General features: G+C 39.6%; 1 protein-coding gene across 2 annotated transcripts in view; it reads right to left on the bottom strand.

Annotated features, from left to right (window-relative positions):
* Positions 1-1,465: 1,465 nt before the first annotated feature.
* LOC120562361 (ras GTPase-activating-like protein IQGAP3) overlaps positions 1,466-11,239 on the bottom strand; it is a 10,231-nt gene continuing 457 nt past the window's right edge. Inside the window, exons 3-8 of one of the 2 annotated variants that reach the window (XM_039806076.1) lie at positions 10,454-10,666; positions 6,465-6,628; positions 6,235-6,336; positions 3,294-3,402; positions 2,714-2,859; positions 1,466-2,663 (exon numbers count right to left, since the gene is read on the bottom strand). In XM_039806076.1, the coding sequence (XP_039662010.1) occupies positions 2,746-2,859; positions 3,294-3,402; positions 6,235-6,336; positions 6,465-6,628; positions 10,454-10,666 (702 nt within the window). In that variant the 3' untranslated portion in view covers positions 1,466-2,663; positions 2,714-2,745. Of the gene's footprint in view, positions 2,860-3,293; positions 3,403-6,234; positions 6,337-6,464; positions 6,629-10,453; positions 10,667-11,239 lie in introns of both variants that reach the window. The other variant, XM_039806075.1, reaches the window with a different exon arrangement.

Raw genomic sequence — 11,239 nt, 5'->3', positions numbered from 1 at the left:
GACAAGGACAGTTTATGGGACGTTTTAATGATTGGTAAACCCAGATTATACATAATGCTACAGCTGAAGCCACAGTGGAAGTGAAAGAATACCACAACTATGCGTTTTTGCCCAGAACTCATGATCCCTAACTAATTTCGGAAAGAGAGAGCAGTAATCTTTCCTCATTTGTATGTCCTTGCTAATAAATATCTATGCCAGCAACAAGTGTCCCTTGTGAGAGGATCTTTTCAAAGGCTGGAGAAATTATGTGTAAAAACCGCAAGTAGGCTAAGATCCTTCCACAGCAGAGAAATAAATATTTTTGAATGAAAATCTATAAAAAAGTGAGACATTGTGGCTTGATTTCTTTTATTAATATTCATTTTTTATGACCAAAATAGCATTATGCACAGTGAGGAGTCTACACGCCTTACAAGCTTCACATATTAGAAAAATAATACAATACAATAATACATTTTTTATTTTTTTAATGGCTCGTAATCAAGGTTGTTTCAGATCACCACCTGCCAGTGACCACTAGGTGTCATCGTTGAGACGGGTGTCAGATTGTTTCGAAGCCTCGACACAATATGACACATTTGCTTCAACTGTTTCACTGTTTCACGAAGCCTCGATCTGCGCACCACTACTGTTAATGATGTCTCTTTTCAACTATGGCCATACTAAAAGATACATTTAGAGGGGTGGCTTAACAGAGTTTCTTCACTATATGATGTTTGGATGTTTAGATTTTAGGTTAGAAAGACATTTTCAGTTGTGCTGCGTGTACCTTTGAAACTGTGTTTTCTCCATTTGCAAATGTAAATAAATAATCAAAGACCAAACTTTGGTTTAATTCTCAAACAGTCGTTATTCGTTTTCATTTTATCATGAATATCACTAACGCTCTTGCTTCAAGGAAAACTTCCACGAAACCTGTAACCCCCAACCTGGCAACCTTTAACCATCAACCTGGCAACCTATAACCTTCAACCTGGCAACTTGTAACCCCCAACCTGGCAACCTGTAACACCCAACCTAGCAACCTATAACCCCCAACCTGGCAACCCATAACCCTCAACCTGGCAACCTCTAACCCTCAACCTGGCAACCTGTAACCCTCAACCTGGCAACCTCTAACCCTCAACCTGGCAACCTGTAACCCTCAACCTGGCAACCCACAACCCTCAACCTGGCAACCTCTAACCTGTGTGGATCTCTGGCTGATTACCTGGATGTCTTCCCAAAGGCAACGCTCCAGCCAGGAATCAAACATTAAACTGCTGATTAATTAGCATAACCAACAAGGTATATAACCATTAAACTGCTGATTAATTAGCATAACCAACGTGGTATGCTAATTAATGGTAATGGCTCCAACAGCCCTGATCTTTATCAATGGACCAATCAAACAACAGCTAAAGATGTTCACATATTCACATATTTAATGAAGTCAAAACACGTTGAGTCTGTGAAAAGCACTACAGAAATTCAATTTATTATTATTAACATGCTTCAAAAAGAAAAGTAAAAGAGAGAAAACAGAAAGTGACAGAAAATATGTACAGTTATAGATCAGAGCAGCTTCTTTTCTAAAATGTATTTAAACTCAAAGATCATATCATAACTCAGATTCTGGTTCCTGATTTATGGCCTCGAAGAAACTACACCCTCCAAAATAAGACTAGTGTTGAAGGTACATGATATCTCTTAAATTATCAGCTGGTGTCTGTTTATTAATAATAAACCTGAGCAGAGATAGGAGCCAGAGGGATGTCTCACTCTGTCTGATTAGCAGGAAATAAAAACAGGAAACATAGAATATACGTATAAAAACAGAGATAGGAGTGTAGAGAAGATGCTTCACTCTGTTTAAACTCTAGTGAGATTAAAACACAGACAGGAAGCAGAACTACACGTTGAGAGTGAGAGACAAACACAAGTACAGTGACGTATATAGAGATAGATATATAATATATATAAAAGATAACGTAGTGACATAACAGCAGAGATAGGAGTGTAGAGAAGATGCCCAACACTAACCCTGTCTCATGATTATTTAACTATTTGGTTCCCTTATTAAAATGTGCAATAATGCAGCAATAACATGTTGATAAAGCTTAGCTGATTGGTTAGTTAGTTATGAGATATATTAAAACATGATGTAGTAGCATACAAAACCAGAGATAGGAGAGTAGAGAGGATGGGTCACTCTGTTGTAGATATTAAACCAGAGATAGGAGAGTAGAGAGGATGGGTCACTCCGTTGTAGATATAAAACCAGAGATAGGAGCGTAGAGAGGATGGGTCACTCTGTTGTAGATATTAAACCAGAGATAGGAGCGTAGAGAGGATGGGTCACTCTGTTGTAGATATAAAACCAGAGATAGGAGTGTAGAGAGGAGGGGTCACTCTGTTGTAGATATAAAACCAGAGATAGGAGTGTAGAGAGGATGGGTCACTCTGTTGTAGATATAAAACCAGAGATAGGAGTGTAGAGAGGATGGGTCACTCCGTTGTAGATATAAAACCAGAGATAGGAGTGTAGAGAGGATGGGTCACTCCGTTGTAGATATTAAACCAGAGATAGGAGTGTAGAGAGGATGGGTCACTCTGTTGTAGATATAAAACCAGAGATAGGAGTGTAGAGAGGATGGGTCACTCTGTTGTAGATATAAAACCAGAGATAGGAGAGTAGAGAGGATGGGTCACTCTGTTGTAGATATTAAACCAGAGATAGGAGAGTAGAAGAAGAGCAGGACTTCATTTCTTGAAGAACTTCTTGTTGAGGAGGAAGATGAGCAGGTTGACGTTGATTTTGGCTTTGTCGAACATCTTCATCACGGCCACACCTTCGTACTGCAGCTGCAATAGATCCTGAAGACATTAAACACACATTATACACACACACACACACGTTATACACACGTTACATACCTGTTAGCCTGTTAGCTCCTACCTGATAATAGAACTTGTTAGCCTGTTAGCTCCTACCTGGTATTAGAGCGTGTTAGCCTGTTAGCCTGTTAGCTCCTACCTGGTATTAGAGCGTGTTAGCCTGTTAGCTCCTACCTGGTATTAGAGCGTGTTAGCCTGTTAGCTCCTACCTGGTATTAGAGCCTGTTAGCCTGTTAGTGTGTTACCCTGTTAGCTCCTACCTGGTATTTGAGTGTGTTAGCCCGTTAGCATGTTAGCCCGTTAGCTCCTACCTGGTATTAGAGCCTGTTAGCCTGTTAGTGTGTTAGCCTGTTAGCTCCTACCTGGTATTTGAGTGTGTTAGCCCGTTAGCATGTTAGCCTGTTAGCTCCTACCTGGTATTTGAGCGGGAACTCTTCCATCTCGATGCCGAGGAATCGAGCTTTGACGTTGAATGTTCCTTTCTCCGGTCCAGGGACGATGTCAAAGACCACGTTCTTAAACCTGCAACAGATCACATCAGATCACATCAGATCAGATCACATCACATGAGATCACTTCAGACCAGATCACATCACATGAGATCACTTCAGATCACTTCAGATCACACCAGATCAGATCAGATGACTTCAGATCACATCAGATCAGATGAGATCACTCCAGATCAGATGACTTCAGATCAGATCACATGAGATCACTCCAGATCAGATGACTTCAGATCAGATCACATTAGATCAAACCACTCCACATCAGACCACATGAGATCACATCAGATCACTTCACTTCAGATCCCATCAGATCACTCCACACCAGATCACACCAGATGACTTCAGATCAGATCACATCAGAGTAGAGCTGGGCAATATATGGATATTATATCAATATCATGAAATGAGACTAGATATCGTCTTAGATTTTAGATATCGTAATATGACATAAGTGTCTTCTACAGGGTATATACATTAGGGCTGTGTTCGATTGAAGAAATTCTTAGTCCACTAACACTCATTCAATTGTATCGACTAATCCATTAGTTGATTTAATCGACAGATCTGTAAATCTGAGTTTCTCCACAAAGAGTCATGCAAAAGGATGCATATATTGAATAAGATAATGCCTCCTTTGCATATTTAAACACAACATTTCACAACAAATAATTGCCTTAATGAAAGTAATCAAAGTAGGTTTCATGGTGATATCTATTAGGTCAAATGTCAATCCTTAATTCTTGTGTTTACCAGAGATGTGCTCGTACGTTTCTTGGAAATAAGTCATTCAGCATGAGAACAGCATCAGACATGACTAATGGACTAAAGAAATCTAAGTTGACGAAAACCAAAACCACCAATTAGTTGACTAATTGACTAAGAGGGAGCAGCCCTAATATAAAGTAATCCTGGAGGTAAATTCAATACCTTTTAATACCATTTTTAATACCTTCTCAATACAACGCAGATAGGGAAAGTCAACAGAATAGATTAGACTCACTGACTTTGGAAACATCTTGCAACCCTAACCTATTCATATATATACACACACAGGGTATATACAGAAATCCTGGAGGTAAATTCAATACCTTTTAATACCATTTTTAATACTTTCTCAATATTTTTTAAAACCAACACGCCATTGAGTTACAGGTTTATACGGCAACACGTTTCTAACTATTAAACCCTCTTGGCCAATAGAACAATGCAGATAGGAAAAGTCAACAGAATAGATTGCATTTATTCCATGATTTGATTAAAATAGATGAAATAAAATGATAAATTAAAGCAGTTCAAAGAAACAAGCATTCACTGATGTCATTTTAACCACTTAAAACTAACTGAACCTTGTTCTTCTGTATATACAGACACGCAAATGAGTACACATGGAAAATATTCCATGAGGCAAGTGAAATACAAGAAAACAGACATACATACATACATACATACATACATACATACATACATACATACATACATACATACATACATACATACATATATATCGGTACATACATACAGACATGCATGTTATTCTAACCATTTGAAACTAAGTGAACCTGTGATCTCATGGGAAGTGCTTTTTCTTCCCCACTAGGGGTGCATACCGCTCAAACCCAACATGAAAAACGTAGCTAGTAATGTTGATTCGGCGTTTAGTTTTGTTGTTAAACTGTGTGTAAAATGAGCGGTGATGTTAAGTCACCGTTTCAGGTAACGGTCTGTCTATTTGCTATTTTTGCCATTCAACACCCCCACCCCCGCTGCTGAAAACTATTCTAGAGGAAACACTGTCAACCATCACAGCATCTACATCAACAGCTAGGAGTAGATAGTATACTTTTTCAGAACTTGTTCAAATAAATTATTTACGTAAAAGCAATGACACTTCCACACTGTTATGAGAATGCACACTGAGACCACTAACACATGTCATTAATCAATCTGAATAACTGATCCACTTCTACTGTCCCTATACAACATGTTCTTACCAGCTTAGATACTGCCTGCCCTGGAGGAATGTTTGCACTATACTCTTCATCTGTGTGATGCACCACTCAGGAGCTCTGTTCATCTTATGTATGTGTGTGTGTGTGTGTGTATATTATATATATATATATATATATATATATATATATATATATAACATGACCACATCACCCCAATCCTCAAATCACTCCACTGGCTTCCTGTCTCACTCAGGGTTGAGTACAAGGTCTCCCTCCTACCTCAAGGAATTCCTCACCCTACAGACCTCAACACGTACCCTCCGATCTGCCTCAGGACAAAGCTCTGTACAATGGGAGATCGGGCTTTCTGCTCAGCTGCTCCCAGTCTGTGGAATGCTCTCCCTGACCACTCGTACCCTTTTCCTTATTGTTTTTGTTTCATTTCATTTTATTTATTTACTTTTATTTTCATGCTCTCCATGTGTTTTTATTTTTTAGCACTATCATGTAGCATTTTGAGATTTACGTAAATATAAAGTGCATTACAAATTAAATGTATTGTTATTATTATATATATATATGTATGTGTGTGTATACACACACACACATATATTTATATATATATATATATATAGATGTGTGGGTATATACATGTGTGTGTGTGTGTGTGTATCTATCTATCTATATATCTATCTATCTATCTATCTATCTATCTATCTATCTATCTATCTATCTATCTATCTATCTATATAATATATTATATTATATTTATATTATATATTATATATTAATATAATATATATATGTATGTATGTATATATAATATATATATATATATATATATATATGTATGTATGTATGTGTGTGTGTGTGTGTGTGTGTATCTGTGTGTGTCTCACTGTGTAGCTGGCAGGTCCTGGATCTCCACCAGAACTCCTTTCTCCTGCAGCCTGGCGGCGGCGTTGCTCAGAGCAGGAAGCTTCTTCTTATTGGTCGATTTACTGAAACACACAGCCAATCACAACATGACACCTCTGTGCGAGTCTGTGTGTGTGTCTCTCTCTCTGTCTGTGTGTGTGTGTGTGCTTGTGTGTGTGTCTCTCTCAGTGTGTGTGTGTGTGTGTTGTACCTGCTGTGAGTCAAGTGGTCCAGACAGGAAGTGATGTAATGTCTGTAGTAGTCCACCTGCTGGCTGTGGAAGCTGCTCTTGTCCTGCAGGCTGCTGAGAGTCTGACGGAGTTTCTGAAGCTCCACCCCTCTCCGCTGGCGGTGCACACGCTGCTGACGGATGTCCTGAGGGGCCAACAGCAAATACTTTAGTACAATTAATGTTATTATTATTATTATTAATGTCACGATTATACAATCTCCCACACGCTGCTGACGGATGTCCTGAGGGATCAACAGCAAATACTTTAGTACAATTAATGTTATTATTATTACTATTAATGTCACGATTATACAATCTCCCACACGCTGCTGACGGATGTCCTGAGGGATCAACAGCGAATACTTAATTCAGTGTGCCGATGTGCTGCAATAGCAGCAATCAGCAGAATGACTATCCCCCATATTTAATATTCCGCCACATTGTTGTCCTGCTACTAGTCACGGAGCGTTGCCAACACGTGCACACAAAATACATTAAAACGTGTGTAATGATCGGGAATGGTGTGCTATGACTTTTCTAAGAGATTTGCCGTGCGGTTTTTACGGCGGAAAACGGCAGCACCGGAATTTCCATAGACTTTAATGGTAAATCTTCGGTAAATAGCTTAACATAGCTCAAAACAACCCCTCTTTGGGGCCATACTGTGTCGCCATACTTTAATGTAGAAAAATAATAAAAAAGTTTAAACCGAAGACAAGACTTTGGCCTTTATTGGGCTGAATGGGCATTCTGATATCAAGCACGGTTTCTACCAAATCACAGTTTATGAATCGTCCAGTTTTCAGACCGTTTCAGATTTTCCAATGTGTGTGTATGTGGCTGGACTGTTGAGAGTCAGAGGGGAGGTCAGAGGGGGGAGCTGCAGTACGATTCTCTGAAATCTTTCCAAACAAATTGCTCTCTCCCCTACAGTTTTCACTCTTCATACATCATGGTTGGTCACAATGTAGGAAATCTTTTGCCGGTCGCAGACATGTAACTATGGAGTCCACCGGACTTAAACTTTTGGCTCTCTTCATACCAACTGCCGATAGAAACAACGAAAACAAATATCTGTAAGGACACAGACTGTTCCCTGTTTGTTACCTGCTCTGTGTCACATCTATTTGACACCACAAACATAAAAACCACATCAATGCGTTCGCTAGACTTTTATCTTTCTTGTGATGATAATATTTTTGCCGTTTGGACCCACGTTTTTGAATTACAGAACAACCTTAAGAGGTATAATTATGATAAAATGGACATGTTTGACCCATGGAAGACACTGTCTCCCCCTCCCTCCTCTACTGCCTCACTGTGGAAATCACCATGGCAACAAGTTCTGACACACACACACCTCCTATCATGGAGACTCTTTACCGTAGGCCGTGTCAAACAGCAGATTTAGTTAGTTAGCCAGGGTTAATCAGATGTGCACCAAGTAGTAGAGACACTTACTAAGTTTCCATCCACTTGTCAATCGAATTATCTGAAGTTCGGTAAAAAAAAACTAATGCGAATAAAGCTGGTGAAAGTGTGTTTCCATCAAACAGCTCTAAAGCGAATAAAAAACTGTGCGTAATGACCTCAAATGCTGTTTTGCTATTAAATTGGTATATCGAATTGATTTGAGACATTTTAAGGTGTTTCCATTCACTTTTGTACTGAATCTCACAACATTCAAGCGAACTTTTGCGAACAAAGTTTTGCTAGACAACAGAAGTAGTTGTTTTTGTTAATATTAGAAGCCAAGCTAAGCTCCAATGGGCCTTCAAAAAGGTGGAACTTGCCTTTTATTTTCCCTCCGCCACCGCTGAGAGACAACTCTCTTTTTTGAGCCGTGTATCGCTGTTTGAGCTCCTTCCATTTACTCCGCGGGACGTACCACGGCTTGTCGTAAGGGACATCCTAAAACGCTTAACGTGGTTTAATGTATCTAAACAACGATCAGTCATCACCAGATGTATCATGGTCATATCTTGACATGAACACTTAAGCCTGTCAAAAAAACATCCAACGATCATAGACGTTATCTCACGTTAATGTTTTCGTCCATAATATTTGGACATTTGGTTAGATTTGACCGTTTTAAGTGGTTATGATTAGCGCTGCAACGATTCTTCGAATAATTCGATTACAAAAAATCTTTGAAGCAAAATTCTTTGCCTCGAACCTTCGTTAAATCAATGTAATTAATGTTGTACGGCTCACTGTGTTTCCTCACGGATGATTATTACTAGCGCACAAGAGGTTTGGGCTTCTGCGGACACAAGACTGACGGCCCAGATTAAAAATGAAGGAAGAGGAAAATAGCGAGGGTCTAAGAGGAGAGACAGGCGAGAGAAAACGACAGAAAGTTTGGGATAATTTTAAGCTGCAAACATGCTGCTACATCTCTGTAACAAACATCCAGTGTACTCATCCATTCCACGGAGCCAACACGACACAAGGTAGCTAACGTCTGCTGCTCTCGTCCACCGCGCTGTTTACACAACTAGCCTACAGCATGCTACTCTGCTAATAGCGATGATTTACACAACTAGCCTACAACATGCTACTCTGCTAATAGCGATGTTTTACCAAGCTAAAACGAAAGCTGTCGGTTTGTAGTGTAACTTTTTATTAGTTTGCTTCTAATCTTTGGAAATGTAGCTGCTGCCAGAGACAAACCGGCTCCTCCCCCCAGCATGGCTACTTAGAATGATGTCATAATGCATTCTTTATTCTTTCACCTCACCATAGATATAGCTATGCTCCTCACTGTGTATTAGGCTTCTGAAAATGTGTCCCCCAGAACAGTGTAGTTGAGTAGCCCTGCTGTAAACCCTCTGGTCAGTGAACAGCTCTTTTGCATATCCAGTGTAAAGAGCCAGAGGCAAGAAGGGAATGGGGTGAAAAATATTAACATTTGGGCCACCAAAAATGTACTATTGTAATGTATTTCTTTTTAACGGTCTTGGAATTTGGCAATAAAATTTTTTGCTTTTTCTAAAAAAGGAAACCAGTCTTTTGTGTATAAGCTACAGGTTTCTTTTTTTTTAAGTAAACAGCAATAATAAATATTTACTATTGCTGTGTACTAAGTATTTCTTGCTAAGTATTTCTTATCCGATTACTCGATTAATCGATGGAATAATCGGTAGAATATTCGATTACTAAAATAATCGATAGCTGCAGCCCTAGTTATGATGAGCAATATAGGAGAGGATTATTTTGGTGATGATTGATTGTTGTTTAGGTACATTAAACCACGTTAAGCTTTTTCACATTAGGACTTATAAAGCCAATGAGAACCGTGGAGAGTCAACCCCTAGCCGCTCCGCTGCCCTGAAATACTGGGCAGAAATTAACTGAAACTTCTTCTTCTTTGTTTTATTGCGGGTTGCAACCATAAAATGACCTAAAACTTAATCGCAATTCATTATTTATTTGGCAAATAGCGTTTCCATCAGCGTTTATCGCATAAGCCGTATATATATCGATCAAGAGAAAATCAAATGAGACCGAATGTATTTTCTTTGAGTCGATATTCATGAAATTCAGTCGGATTTTACTGTTTCCATGACGGCATTTTTCATTCGATATCACTTAATTTGGATAAAAACGTGTGGATGGAAACATAGCTATTGTCAACATTTCCTGTGGAATTTTCTAGTTGTTATTATTATTAATATTATTATTCTCTGCCTTAATACTCCCCGACAAAAAAAGTGATCACTGACCTTGGTGACCTTGTGTGTCTGTGACTCTGTGTGTGTGTTTATATGTGTGTGTGTGTGTGTGTGTGTCTCTTTGTGTGTGTGTCTCTGTGTGTGTGTGTGTGTGTGTGTGTCTCTGTGTGTGTGTGTGTGTGTGTGTTCTCTGTGTGTGTGTGTCTCTGTGTGTGTGTGTGTGTGTGTGTGTGTGTGTGTGTGTGTGTGTGTGTGTGTGTGTGTATGTGTGTGTGTCTCTGTGTGTGTGGTTACCTTGGCGATCGTCTGCAGGATCTGGTCCTCTGGGTTGGGGGCTCTCAGGACTCCGAGTCCCTCCAGACGACGAAGACATCTCAGGATCTTCCTCTTCTTCTCCTCCAAACTCAGGTTGCCGTTGGCGACCAGCGACTCGTTCGTCTTCATCTTGTCAGGCGTGCGGGCGTCCTGCCGAGCTCGCCGCTGTATCAGCCAATCATGACACACTTCCTGTAGAGGAGAGACAGCTGACTGTAGTTCACCTGCTGAGAATCACCTGGGACTGGAACTGGGTGTGTGTGGGTTTCTGTGTGCGTGTCTGTCTCTTTGCGTGTGTGTGTTAGAGCTGTCAGTCTTAATATCTATATCTATAATACCGATATCGAATTTCATTTGTTATGTTTTTCAAATATTCCAATAATCTTTGAATATGTAATGCTGATATGCAGCCTGTTATTAATATCTACTACACTACCCAGTCTTATTTATAGTCAAAGCCAGTATCAGCATGTGTTGTTGTTACAAGTTCTGTCCACCAGAGGGACCTCTAACACCAGACTGGTCTTGAAGGAGATCTACATCATGGAGCATTGCTGCTCTCGGTTTCCATTATATATATATATATATATATATATATATATATATTTTCCACCAGGAGAACACAGATCAGCAGAGATCTCTGGAATCAAACATGATCTAACCGGTGTAGAGAAGAGGCTCTGTTGTAAAGGTTAACTGGGTTTGTTTGTGTGTGTGTGTGTGTGTGTGTCTGTGTGTGTGTGTGTGTCTCTGTGTGTGTGTGTG

Source organism: Perca fluviatilis, chromosome 7, assembly GCF_010015445.1.
Source record: "Perca fluviatilis chromosome 7, GENO_Pfluv_1.0, whole genome shotgun sequence".
In the NCBI taxonomy this organism is placed as follows: domain Eukaryota; kingdom Metazoa; phylum Chordata; class Actinopteri; order Perciformes; family Percidae; genus Perca; species Perca fluviatilis.
Note: the sequence above shows the minus strand (reverse complement) of the source record. Positions and strands in the feature narration are given on the sequence as shown.